This window comes from Arvicanthis niloticus, chromosome 14, assembly GCF_011762505.2.
Source record: "Arvicanthis niloticus isolate mArvNil1 chromosome 14, mArvNil1.pat.X, whole genome shotgun sequence".
Lineage (NCBI taxonomy): Eukaryota > Metazoa > Chordata > Mammalia > Rodentia > Muridae > Arvicanthis > Arvicanthis niloticus.
The window spans coordinates 28,305,464-28,319,419 of NC_047671.1; the positions used below are offsets into that span (position 1 = coordinate 28,305,464).

At 50.8% G+C, this 13,956-nt stretch overlaps 1 protein-coding gene across 5 annotated transcripts in view; it reads left to right on the plus strand.

The window, feature by feature from the left end:
- The window catches only part of Synpo (synaptopodin), a 65,505-nt gene that overhangs the window by 39,824 nt on the left and 11,725 nt on the right, over positions 1–13,956 (plus strand). The window contains exon 1 of one of the 5 annotated variants that reach the window (XM_076912599.1): positions 6,997–7,152. The exons of 3 other annotated variants lie outside the window; for them this stretch is intronic. In XM_076912599.1, coding sequence (XP_076768714.1) covers positions 7,116–7,152 — 37 coding nt within the window. In that variant the 5' untranslated portion in view covers positions 6,997–7,115. Of the gene's footprint in view, positions 1–6,996; positions 7,153–10,196; positions 10,373–13,956 lie in introns of those variants that run through there. One more of the 5 variants, XM_076912601.1, reaches the window with a different exon arrangement.

The following is a 13,956-nucleotide window of genomic DNA, read 5'->3' on the forward strand; positions in this document are numbered from 1 at the left end:
CATATCTCCGTGTAGATTTCTCCTTCGTGTTTGGCCAGGGTGTTTTGGAGATGGCATGATGAGCCAGCACAATGGATAGGATCTGGACTAGGCTTTAGGGGGGAGCTCCTAGGCAAGTGGTCAGAAACAGTTAGATGAGACCAGGATTGGAACAGTGGAGTGACTTGATTTTTTTTTTCTTGCTGTTGTTTTTCTTGTTACTATGTTCCCAGAGCGCTATGAAACCAGCCTCACAGTTTTATGAGTGGGAAACCGAGGCACAGAGTGGCTAGTTCAGTGAGCTCCAATATCATGTAGCTACAAACCCAGCCCAGTCTGACCCCCTACAGACCTCAGGTTTTACTTCTGTATAACAAAGTCAGGAAAGGCCAAGACATCTCTAAATCATGCAGTAGAATTGGGGGATGGGGAGGCACTGATTAAAAACATAGACTGTCATGTGCATGAGGGCCAGACATGCCACCACCCAGCTTCTGGCCATTTGGCTTCCAGTGACCCAGATGCTGGGTTCTTCTCTAGCCTCCTGCTGAGAGCTCCATCCACCTCCCCACCTCCCGGGCTCTGGACCTGAGTCCACATGTGCTCAACCACAGCGGCGGTCTTGAGCTCTCTGTCCTGCACTTCTCCCAGCATCCAGGCAGATGGTGCTCTCATTGAGCGTGGGTGGGCCTGAAGCTCAGTTGTTGGCTTCTAGCTGTGCCAAGGAAGTCTAGTGTCACCGTGCACTGGTTGTGTGGCTTCCAGTGAGAACCTGTCCTTCTCTGGGCAATGGGAGAGGAAGGGGATTAGTGGAAAAATCTTTCTTTGAAGCTTTAGAAATCTTACTCAGCTTTCTGCTCCCACAAGAAAAAACCTGGCAAAACAGTGCTGGGGACCCCACACCAAGAGGTGATGTGGCCTGCAACAGCCACTGAGCCTCAGAGAGCAGCAGAGATCCGGCCCAATCATCTTGAAAGTTCTGGTCTTTAACAGCTTCTCTAGTTGAGTGAGATTGTATGGTGCCAGGGAGGGAAAAGCTTTGCAGTGAGGGTGTGAACAGTTCACTCCTCCATTCTCTTTTCCCAGTCAAATGTTTGCTCAACCCCAACTGTACACCAGGCACGGGAGGTCATAGCCAATGTCTCGGCCCTGTTAGGGCGGAACAGACCGATATTAAGACAAACAGCGGTGGAATCTGATGAGTTTGGAGGATATCTTGAGGATGCTGTGGTGAGAATGTCACTCCCAGTGGGGGAGAGAAGCTTGCTATCTTCAAGTATACCAAGTGTGGTCAGAAAGGCACAGTTGACGGGGCGAGGGCAGAAAGGGCTCAAGGCAGGGAGAGTGGGCGGGGGGGGGGTGTTAAAGACCCTGAGGTGAGAAAAGGCATGGCACCTCCAATGAGCCTTAAAGGAAGGCCAGTGAGGCTGGAGTGTTAGGAGGATGAGGCATCCCAAGGAGAAGTGCATCATGGGGGCAGTAGAGATAGTCATCTGGGGGGGTCTGGAGCCCCAAAAGGATTTGAGGGGGATGCTGGTCTCTCTGGTGCTATGCCAAAGGCTGCTTGCATCTTTTCTAGGATGGGTGATATCAGTGGGCCCCACACCCAGCTACTTCACGGATGCTCAGAGAGCATCTGGAGCCACCTCTCTCTGCCTGGACCACTGTGTTTGTATCTGAATGGATTCGAGCAGGGTATGGTGGTCCAGCAGCCACAGGTCAGAGAATGTCCTTGGCCAGGCATTTCAGAGTCTCCTGAAGCCAAAAACCTGGAATGTTGGTTCAGATGCTTGTGCTGAGCCAAACTCTGCCGAAGAAGACCTTTTCTTTGGATTGTTTCTCAACTTCTACCCTAGAGAATAGGTTTTCTGGTCCCAAAGTAGGGCGTGTGGATGATGCAGCAGCATCACCTGGAAGCTGGTTAGAAGCGTCCTGCATAGTTCCCCTGTGCTCCAGAGGAGAGAACTGTTCTAAGGCAGCCATTTTTAAACTTGGAAAGAGTTAACATTTACAGAATCTTCCTCCCTCTCCAAGGTTTTACATATAATCTTTCTAGACCTCTTTTTTACTCCTTAAGAACTTGGTCACTGGCCTCTAAGCACCCTTAATTCTCTGGAGTCCTTTTCTTGAGAGTGTGGAAATGTGGACTAGCAGGGAGAGCAGTTGGCAGGCCATAGCCCTGTGACATTGTCCCTGCTTGTTCCCACTTGGTGTCCTGCCCTCTTCCCTTTGGGATCCCTGAAAGGGTAGCTGGTACTATTCTTAGCAGGTCAGGATGGGGAGGAGAGAACATACTGGTACATTATTTATGTCTCTTTGTCAACAGGATTACATTCAAGGCTCCCAGGACATGGTCCTTCCAGCATGGCCTTCGTCACGGTTGTGACAAGCACATCTATTATGTAGCCCTGGGGTGAGAAAGTGCTTGGTACCATGTAGGAAGGAAAACAGTTTCCCAAGACCTCAAACCTGGCAAACGGTGTTGGGGAAGCCACACCCAGAAGCAACATGGTCTGCAAAGGCCCCTGAGTCTGAGGAAGCAGTTGAGCGCCCTGGCCTCGGCCATCTTGAAAATCCCACTCCCAAATATTTACTCTAGTTGAGTGAGATTGCATGGTGCTACAGAGGGGAAGGCTTTGCCATCTGGCCTGTCACTCCCATTTAGGCCTGTCAACCTCACACTGGTGAATGGACTGTGAGATGCAGTAATAATGAACCCCGGTATGGCTCAGTGGGTAGAGTGTTGGCCTAGCATGCTGAAGCCCTGGGTTCAATCCTCCATGTCACATAGCCTGGATGTGGTGGTACATATCTACAATCCCAACACTCAGGAAGTGGATGCAGGAGGATGCAGGAGAATGTAGCAGGATGTTGGAAGATGTTCAAAGCCCTTCTTAACCACACAGAGAATTTAGGCTAGCCTGAGATTTAAAAAAAAAAAAAAAACAAAAAACATATATGTGGTGATATGTATGCAACATGTATGTGCACTGACAAAGACAGGGCTCTTTGTTTCAACAACTTAGTGTGGTAACTAGAGCCCATGTACACCACCGTTATTGGTACATGAGCCAATGTACCAATATGGTGGGTACGTTGTGTGTATGTGACAAATCCTTGCAACCACCCAACAGGGTAGGAATTTGGAGACTGTTACAGAGGCTCAGCAGATTCGAGGCTTGCCAAAGGTTCATGATCAGGTTGGTTAGGAAAGAAAAAAAAAAAAAAAAAAGAAAAGAAAAGATTGTTTTCGATCAAATGCTAGCAAGTAGTGCCAGGGGTGTGAGGACCCTGTCCACGGCCCAGGGAGAGAGCCGCTACTGTGCTGGAAGATTAACTGGGTGAGGTTGTCCGGTTGCTAGGGAACCTTGAGTTGTTGAAGAAGTCACGTGTGTCAAGAGTTTTCATGAACTTGGAATAAAGGCCAGTTACCCTGTGGCTAAAGTCAAATTATAAGGGATGAGTGGGTCAGGCCAGAGGTGGCATAGCTTGGGAGGCTCTGCAGAGGCTTTGGCTGGAAGCCAAGAACTGCGTGCTGTGAAATCTTGAGAAAAGGAATGGCTTCTCTCTGCCCCCTCCCCCTTCTTAATTTTATTTTATTTTATTTTAATTTTTTGAGACAGGGTCTTGCTATGTATCCCTGGCTGACTTCAAACTTATGGTAATCCTCCTACCCACCTCTCCTTTCTGAACGCTTTGGGTACAAGCCGGTACCATCACACCTGGCCACTGCCTCCGTTTTCTAGTCTGTAGGATGATGTAACAATCCCTGCTCTGCCTGTATTTCTGATGAATGAGAAGTACTAGGGAGACTGAGTGTCGCAAGTCCTTACAGGTGGTCTATGCTCACTTTATGTCGTTGTATGTATATCTAGATGCTTTTTGACTAAGTTTTCTACTTAGCATACATAATAGCTAGGTTTTGTTACGACGTTATCATGCACAGCACATGTCACAGGTACATACAAGTCAGTGAACCTTGCTCCTACCCATCCCACGTGATCACTTTTCTTTCACATAGTACATGCTATTGATTGTGATTTTGGTTAATATTAAGAAGTCATATGCCAGACCACACAGTCTAGGCATTTGTCTGTGTGTTTGTTAGCTATAAACATAGCTTATGGGTTTATGGGCTCCTAAGGCCCACTGAGTCTCTAACCTGGCTGTGTGCTAGCATCTCAGGTGGACCCATGGGTCTAGACTGGAGCCTGGGAATTTGCATGTGGGCCACCTGCAAGTTCTCATCTGGGCAGGATAAAGAAAGGAACTTGCTGAGGCCTTTCATGGCACCGGGTGCCAGGCTGGGGCTGTTTTTTTCCTCCTACTCCTTAGCTGCCTTGATCCCTGCTCAGGAAAAACACTAGGGTAGCTGTGACCACTGATGAAGCCGATGGTGGCCACTGACCCCCTTGGTGCTGTGCGGGTACTTTATGGGGTTTAGCTGTTGTAGAGGTGGAAAGGGGGACATTGTCGGGAACAGTGTCCTCTCCTGGGACACCTGGGACAGGTGGTAAGTCTTAATGCATCCCTGAAGAGAGAGGCGCTGACTGACAGTAGAGCGTCATGGATTTCAAAGCATGTCATTATGTCACTGGCTATTCTCCAGCAGGAGTGAGCGCCCTCCATGCAAGAACTGCTTGGCAACTCTGTTACCTAGAGAGTGGGTGGGCTGGAGGGACATCTACCCTCCCACAAAGTATGTACTTATTTCACATGTGCCCATGCAAGCCTACTGCATGAGCACGGGGTTCTTCCATGGATATGCCTGCAGGTGCTCACGTGTCTGTCCTGCCCACTCTGTTTACTGTGTGCACGACTGGGTGGGCTCTGTTGCGTGTCATGCAGATTGGAAGCAGGCAGAGCCTCTGCGTGGGGGGCCTGTGTGCAAGGGAGGGTGTGCTGCCATCCACTGGAGTATGGCCAGCATTAAGGAAAAGAAGATCCCAGAGACAAAAAGTCTCTGGTAGGAAGGCTGGTAGGAAGGACAATTCTTGTTTTCGTATGATATAGCCTGCCTCAGGACCTGAGCACAAGCTGTCCCTCTACCAAGCCACTGTCTCCACCCTAGATGCTCTCCCCCTCCCCCTTCCACCTGGCCTCACTTAGCAGTGCTTTCTCTATGAAGATGACGTTGATTGGTTGATTGTCATGGCTACCTTTGCAAGTCCACGCCACAGGCTCAGAATTACGTGTGTATTCATTATTCCCCCCTTACTAAAATTCACACATTTTTATACTACTTTTCTTTATGGATGTGGACAGTGTATAATTTGTGCAATAAATATTGGCTTTATTCAGGAGTCTGTACTACGTATGCTTAGTTTCTTTAAGTTGTCTGATTATCCTTTCCCTAAGACGTGACACACCCAAGGCCAAAGGCTCGGGGCGTGTTTTCCAGGACACGTTTGAAACTTACATAGCTATGAAGATGTTAAGAACCGGAGTCCCACCCAAAACGCTTGGCATCCACTAGAGGTGAGAGGCACCATTCTCTGGCAAGCATTGGTTCCCGTGCGATCCCCAGTTTGAGGAGCTGGGTAAACTAGGTACAGGAATTAGCTCAAGGCCACCCAAATGCAACAGGACAGACACCGGAATCAAGCATCCTGACCTGTGTTCTTTCGTAGTTTGAGGAAATGAGAAGGAAGGACTGGCTGATTTGGCATCTCTGGTAGGATTCCTGTTAGGTCCAGGGTGCAGTTAGGACTAGAAATTGATAAGTGGCATTGACGTATGTGTGGTTAGGCCAGCATCTTCTAGCTCCCTGGAGTCTGATGCCTCCCTGGATGCATGTCCAGCCAGAACCTATCTATGTAGCCTGCCTAGGATTTTTCACTAGGATTTTGGACCTGGGGCGTGTGCCCTTGGTGGGGCTGGCAGGTGGACTGTTCTTTTCTGCTATGGCACTTTGACTAGAGGTTGCTTCTGGGGTCCCCTGGGGAGTGTAAATGAGGTGGGACTACACTTGGTTGTAGACTGAGCAGAGGCTAGCCGGTGAAGAGAGGCAGAGGGGGTGAGAAAACAAGAGCCCCAGCCTTGGAAGGCTCTCCAGAGCTAGCAAAGGCTGGAGTTAACTCCTGCAGGAGTGATCAATGCTACCTCTGCATCTCTCTCCTCTCTGTCTCTCTCTGTCTCTCTCTGTCTCTCTCTGTCTCTCTCTCTCTCTCTCTCTCTCTCTCTCTCTCTCTCTCTCTCTCTCTCTCTCTCTGTAGACCCATTTGTCTATCACCACTCTCAGCAACTTACCCTTGTTTTATCAGGGAGGAAGTTGAGACCCACTCAGTCACTCAGAGACACAGAGATTTACTGAGGGTGGGTGATCGCCGACCTGTTGCACAGTAGGTGGAAGGGTGGGCTACCTAGAGGAGGCGTCAGCTGACAGGATGGGAGTGTGCAGGCAGGTGCTGGAAATCCACAGTTGACTCTCTAGCCTGATGCCGTAGGGAATCCTCGGATCCTTCAGCGCCTCCGTTTCTTTATCTTTAAAATGAAGATAAGGATACTTGCAGCTCAGGAGGCTAAAGCACAGTATTAGAAGGATGATCATGCATAACGGAGTGTGCATAACCTGGTATATGGATGTGGTGTGTGGGCGGCTACTTGAGAAACCAGGGCGCCTAGCTCCTGACAGGTTTGCTGTAGTGACCACTCTGGCTGTCATACCATGGAGACTGCCAGCACCTGTGTCACCTATGAGCAAGCTGGAGCCCAGTTTGGTCTTCTATCCCCTGTGAGAGGCAGCCTCACGCCCCATCCCAGCAAAGGCACTGGGCAGAGCTGGGTTCTCATGCCGTCTACCCCAGCGAGTAGCCGAGTGCCAGCATGCTTGTGCCGTCGTTATCGTTCCTCCTGTGTTTTTTCTCCCGGGTTATTTATTTTTCTGAGAGGAAGGAATGTGGAGAATTTACCACAGGGCTGGCCTTCATTTTTTTTTTTTTTTTTTCTCGGCTGCACAGCAGCCTCTTCTATATGAAGGAAGCAGCAGACACAGATGGCAGAGTGGAGGAGGCAGAGGGTCCCGGCTGACTGTGGGACTGAGAGGTGCGGGTTATATAAGCACCCAGAGTCTCAAGGCAGATCCCGTGGTGCATGTAGCCCAGGGCAGAGCCTCGAAGCTCCTGGGCTCCTGGGAAATGCTACCCGGCTCACTGCATGCAAACTGGACTCCAGGCAAGCCTGCTGTCATTTTTTTTTTTCCATCAACGGTTTCTTCTCTTCTTCTTGCTTTGGGCCATGGGGGTAGGTCAGGGCCAGACTATCTTTGAGTCTTCTAGTCTCTGGAAATTGTCCCTGGTGCTTGGAGCATCCCTTGTCTCCTCTTACAAAAACCTAAGACAAATGCTGTCCTCTGCAGGAAGCCTTTAGACTGCTTTATTCTGATCTCTCTCCAGGCTCTGTGCTTTCTTGGTATCTTGTGGAATATTTTTCTTCTCAGGTTTGACACACCAACTTGAGGTTTCATCTCCTGTTCCACCCACGGGTTTGCTTTTCTTTCCTCAATGTCCCCACACTCCATAGGAACAACTCTCCAGGGTAGACTCCAGAAAGAATCTGGAATTTGGCTCTAGGGCTGAGTGAGGGAACAAATGAGAATGTGTTGGGTGTGGGGGTGCTAGTCCTTCAGTCCACAGGGACTGAGCCCTGCTGATAGCTCTGCCCCAGGTTAAGACACTTAGCAAAGGTAGAGGAAGGCCTTGGCACAGCGCTCAGGAGAAAGGCCACCTCTTTGTGTAGGGCCCAGAGTGTGGCAGGCCCTGGATATGAACACAAATGAGGGAAAGTTCTCCTTCCCTGTCCTGGCTCGCCACCTTATGTCTCTGGATCTTTGTGTCTCCTGGGTTATGTGTATGGTCCGTCTTGTGCTCCTGAGTCTTCCAAGGGACCTGTAGCCTGCAGGCCAGCCTTACCTCTCTTATAGGTTCTTCTCCTCCTAGGCCTGAACTTGCCTGTCTCTGGTTACCATTTTAGATTTTTTTTCTTTTTTCTTTCTTTCCTTTTTTTTTTTTTTTTTTTTTTTTTGGAAATAGAGTCTCCCTGTGTCACCAATCTGGCCTGGAACTGGACATTGACCAGGCTGGTCTGGGACTCATAGGGGTCTCCCTTGCTCTGCCTCCATAGGGGTTTGTAAATTTATTTATTTTTATTTTATGTGAGTGGGTGTTTTGCCTGCATGTATGTTTGTGCCCCAAGCGTATACAGTGCCCATAAAGACCAGAAGAGGGCGCTGGGTCTTCAGGAGTTGGAGTTACAGGTGGTTGTTAGCTACCACGTGGGTGCTGGGAGCCAAGTCAGGTTCTTCTGCAAAAGCAGCAGGCCCTGTAAACCTCTGAGACACTTTCCTGTCCATTCTTTTTCTTAATAATTGATTAATTTTTTGATACCAGGTCTCACTCTGTAGCCTTGGCTGACCTGAAACTCATAGAGACCCACCTGTCTCTGTCTCTGTCTCTGTCTCTGTCTCTGTCTCTGTCTCTGTCTCTGCCTCCTGAGTGCTGGATGTTTGTTATTGTTGTTGTTTTGTTTTACTTTGTTTTATTTTATTTTGTTTTGTTTTAGATAGAGTCTCATGTAGCCCAGCAGGCCTCAAACCTGCTGGCTAGCCAGTCAAACATGACCCTGGACTTTTCCTCCTGCCTCTACCCCTCTAATGCTGTGATGACAGGCATGTGCCACCATGCCCAGATTCACCAGGGCTGGGGATGTATACAAGGCCTTTGTGAAGGCCAGACAAGTGCTCTGCATGGATCTGTATCGCCAGCCCTCTTCTATCATTTCTAAATTTTGAAATCTACCCAGTATTCATTAGAGATCTAGCCAAGGCAATTTAGAACAGGCAAGAGGGATGCTATGACAGCTAGGTCTTGGCTAGGACCTAGCAGGAAGGCCTTGGCCAGCCAGAAGTTTGCAGGGTGCCTTTTACCTGCAGAGTCTGCTGCCAGTTGAGCCTAGGGCCACTCTTCCCTCTTCTGTCTGTGCCTGGACTTTTTTGACAGGAGGGGAAAACAAGGAGTTCCGGTAGAGCCCTCATCTTTCTGCTTCCTGTGAGTTCTCTTCCTGCTATAAGGCCTCTGGGCCTGACTGAGCAGAGGATGCTACTGAGCCGGGGCTTCCTGGATGAAATGGCGGGATTTAGAGGTGTGCTCGAATATTCTCAGCAGGTGGAGCTCCTCAGGGAAGGATCCCAGGCTGGAGATCAGCCTCACTGCTTCACATGTACTCGGTTCTCTCTCTCGGCAACTGTGAAAGCCAGGATGTGTTAGCTAGACTTCTGTGCCTTTCTCCTCAGTTCTAAGCTGGCCGTCAGAAGCAGTCCTTCTACGATTGCTGAGAGGATTTGAAGAGAAAGCCTTGAGCCTTTGTTTTCAGCATCTGGAACTCAGCGGTCAGACTGTGGCAGCTGTCATTGTCACTGAGGGTGTGGGCAGAGAGGAGTATAGGAGTGAAGCATATATGGCCCTGCCCTCGGGCCAGGCTATGTGGGGGACTGAAGACCCAGACCCTGGACGTCATGAAACAAACATTGGGAGGGTCACCCTGAGTGTGATCCGCACACTCGGTTTCCAATTGGCCATGTGACTTTTCCAAGACACAGTACCTCTGCAAGACTTGTCTTCTCTGAGGTAGAAGTGAGGTCACTGGTAGCCTCGGGGCTGCTGTGAGGGTGAGGCACGGTCCTGTCAGAGTCCCTAGCAGACAGTAAGCCCTCCCTGAAGTGCAACAGCTCTACAAGTCGTGAAGCCCTGGGCGGTGCAGTTCAGACACTGACAGGCAGGGAGGTCTTTGGGGAGGGGCTGGTCACATTCAAATTAGGCAAGAGGCTGGGGGCACAGAACGCATACGATGGGAAGGAGAAGGTTCCAAATGTAGAGGTTTGTGCATCCCTGTTTCCTGACAGGAACTCATTCACAGGCAGGAGTGGGAACCGGGAACTGTTGTTCTCAGCAATTGCTAAGGACACACAGAGAAGGCGAGTACTGCTCAGGCAGGTTTAGCTGTCAGGACCCTTGAATGCCTGGATGAAGAAGGAGGCCCCTTCTGGTCCTCCAGAATGGTTTGGGGCTCTGAGCAGGAGAAAAGCATAGGGCTGGGAGGGAGGACTGGTGAATATGGTGAATCTGGCTGCGTGGGGTGGGTTGATTGGCGGGGGAGAGACTGGGGGTGGAGAGGCCATTTAAGAGGCGGTTGCAGAACCGTTTTCCTGATAAAGAACCGGGGCTGAGTCATCTGTGGAGGAGAGAAGTCATATCTAGCTCCTCCGAGTACTGTCAAGGTGGGATTTTCCTCTCTTCATCGGCCAGGAGCTTGGCTGCCTGTCCCAGAGGCTTTGAGAACAGAGGCCAGTCGGCAGAGCATCCTGGGGAAGCTGGGCTGCAGGAAGGACCCAGTCAGAGTGAGTAAGCTGAGCACTCAGAGGGGGCCTTTGGGGTTTGGGGTGTGACTCAGGGCATGTGGCATCCCCTGTCTGGCCTATTTTCTCTCCCAGTACTAGGAAAGAGGCAAATGGGGACTTCTGTCAGCCCGTTAGCGAGGCTGGAGCTGCCTGGCTCTAAGGATCCCCACTCCTATCCCTGCATGCCCCTTCCCACCGAAGTGTGGGTCATTCTACAGGGTGATGTGTTGGTCTTTGTCCACATGCTTCTGGCAGAGATGCACCCCTCAGGGCCTGTGTCACTTCCCTCTCTGCAGGGAGGATGTGAGCCTGGGCTGGCAAAGTGGCTGGGTTATTACTCAGACCTCCTCATCTTCCTGCCCTGGCCAAGCCAGAGGTTGTGTAGTGGCTGGGACATTGGGTCCTTCCTGACCTCACTGGGGGGCCAATTTACCCAGCCTGTTTACCCAGCCTGTTGCCAAGGCTCCCCGGCTGCTACAATGGGCTGCCTCCTGTCAACCTCGGTTCCCACCTCTGGTTCCCATCCTTCCCACTAGCCTTGCCGGGACACTCCCATTGACGGCAGTAGTGTGGAGAAACATTTCCTTGAATTCTCACTGTCTTGACCTCTGTGGCCTCTCATCCCTTGCCTCAGATCCCCTCCTTTTCTTCAGACAGGCCTAGTGAAGGGCAGAATGGGGTCCTGTCTACAGAATGCAATAAGGACTGGGACTTGGAGAGAAGAAGGCCTATTCCCCCCTACAGCAGGACGGGGAGTTTACTGCTGCTAGCCTAATGATCTTCTTATACCACCAGCATTCCATACCCTATCATCCATTTCTGCCTTAGTGAGAAAAGGTCGTCAACTCTCCTCCGGAAAGAAAGAAGCAATAGGCAGTAGTCGAGGGGGCACTGATGGGATGAGGAGGACGCAGGATTCTGTAGACATCTTCCAGGAACCTCGAAGCTTCCTGCAAGCCCCTCCCACTGAAGCTCTGAGCTAGAAAGCCCAGTAACGGTTAAGGCATCTCACTTCCCAGTCGGACTTTCTGAGTCTGGAATCCCAGCTCTGCCACTTAAAGTTGTTTGACACTAGGTGGGCATCTCTGAGCCTGGCTGTCATCTACAAAGTGGGAGAAGCAACGACACGATTATCATTTGGGATTGCCTTGTGGATGAAAAAAACAAACAAACAAACAACAAAAAAAAAAAACCCAAAAAACAGAACTGATGAGTATGCAGTGCTGTACGTGGGCCACGCGAAACCTGTACCATGGCATCTCCACTGAGGCGACCATGGCATCCCCTTCGAGGCGATGCTCTGTCTTTGAGCCTCTCCTCCACTCTAGATCTGCCCTGTCTTACCTGACCCCAGCTAGCTCTTCTCTTTGTCTACCCCCCAACCTTCTTCAAATGCCTGTACTCAGGGCTACTGTCTATATTGGCCTTCAGTGATCTAGGCTAGGAAAAATGGTATCATGGCTGGTACCACAGCCAGGCAGTGAGGACTGCTGGTCCCTGTGGCCCTGGCTTACCTCTGATCCCTCTAAAACCAAGAAGCCCAATCGTAGACATGTTTGCTATTGCTGGGGGTGACATTGTCCTAGGAGACTTCAGTTGGAACATCCTCTGCTGCCTGTAACAAGGGACTCCAGGGGACCTTTGGTTGCTCAAGTCCTGCTCTACCCTCAACCCCCTGTTTGTGCCCTGTGGCTCCGAGCCTCCTGTTGAATGTCTTTTATGTGCACTGCAGCTGCCTGGGGTGCAGGGCTGCACTCCCCTCTGGCCCTTTCTCCAATTCTTCTTGGAGCTCAGGGGCAGCTCTGAGCTCACAGGAGGGGAGCGTCATCTAGGGTAAGTCAGACTGTGACTGGAAGTCAGCAGTCTGAGTCCTGGGCCACCTCCTCTTTGTGACTCTTTGTTTTCCTGAGCCTCTCAAGCTGGCTTCTCCCCAAGAGCCTTTCACACTAGCATGGGAAGCCAAGGGGTTGGGGAGTAGTGTGTGTATGTGAGGCATGGGGGTTGGGAGACACAGGACTGGTCCTGAAGCAGGGAAGTAAGGAGGAAGCAGCAGTGTGCAGGGACATGGAGTGGCCTGAACATTCAAACACCAGATCCCTTTCTATCTGCTTTACATCGTGGGATCCTGCCAGCCAGGATCCTGGCTCTCTGCAATGCCAAGGTAGCTCTGTGCTGTTGGATAGCTCACCTTACTGTTCTGGCCTTTGGTTTTTCTCATCAACACAAAGTGCACAAGAGCAGACTGTGCCCCGTAGGGTCACAGTGAGAGTAAGGCGCATGTAGCTCCTGATCAATCTTAGTTGCAACTGCTACAAGTGTGTCAGAAGCAAGGTCGGTGGGCTCTGTGTCCGGCTCATACAGAATGGGTTTGGCCCTGTGAATCTCTGCAGGACTGTCAGGCTGTCAAGCTACTGGTGTAGCTGGGGGTGAGGGTAGAGCGGAAAGGAGCAGAAACACACTAAGTCCTGAGCCCATGCCGACTGGGTGTGTAAATAAGTTTTGCACATGTAGGGGTGTGGCTTTAGGGGTGCAAGGATTGTGTGGAGAACTGCTGTGATAGCCACCTCCAAGCTGCTGAGGCTGGTGCTTCCCCAGGACCCCAGAGTCCCCTGGTGTGTGTCTTTCAGGATTCTGGTCTTAGGCTATGAATGAAATGTGTTTTGCAGGATAAAGGTTGAGTAATGTCTACCCCCATGAGCAGAGTCAGGTCACAGTGGCCTGCTGTTTCTGGGGTAGTGTGAGCTGTCGTCTTTGCCCTTTGCCCTGGACTTGATGATGACAGACCCCTTGTACTTATGATCTCATGGTGACCCCCAAACCTTTCTCAGTTAAGGAGCCCATGACTCTGGGAGAGGATAAGAGCTTGCCAAGATCCTAGGGCTAGCCCAGACAAAGAACCTGGCTTTAGGCCAGGAGACCTGTTTCGAAGCAGAACAGAGGAGGGAGATGCTGCATGGTCCAAACATTTCCTAAAGACTTTCCTGTGTGCCTGGAAATCTCATCTTCAGCTGTCCCAGGGGAGTAGTCTGGCTAAAATGTTTTACAGAGCGGGTAACTGGGGCAGAAGAGGAATACCACCAGGTATTGGGGTACAGGTGGGGTAGGCCATGTGCTGTCATTGTGCATGAGGGGGAAGCTACTACCCATGTAGCAGACAGGAGGATGGAGCCAGATAGCCACGAGGCATGGATTGTACCTTGCCTCCATGGACCTCTCTGCTGACTCCAGCATAGGGGCCAGTCGACTTTGCCCTGGGATACTCTCTGGATCTCAGTTTCCCTATCTATAAAATGGGATAATGGTGAACTACCAATCTCCTCTATCAAGGCACTTTCATCTCTCAGAGTCCACGAACTCTGAGCCAGGCTGGCAAGATGCCTAGAAAGACTGTCCCTGGAGACCCATCAGCCTGTCAGGGCCAGGGCTAATTAGGGTGACTTAGGAGGGAGGGCAGGGTCAGATTCCTCAAGAGCTAATTAGCTTCTCACCGTGGGGGAGGGGTTTTCTCCGCCACTGGGTAAGCCGTGACCCTGGTCATAGGCCGATCCCTCCAGCTGCCTGTGACTCATCTGTTCAGGCGTCTA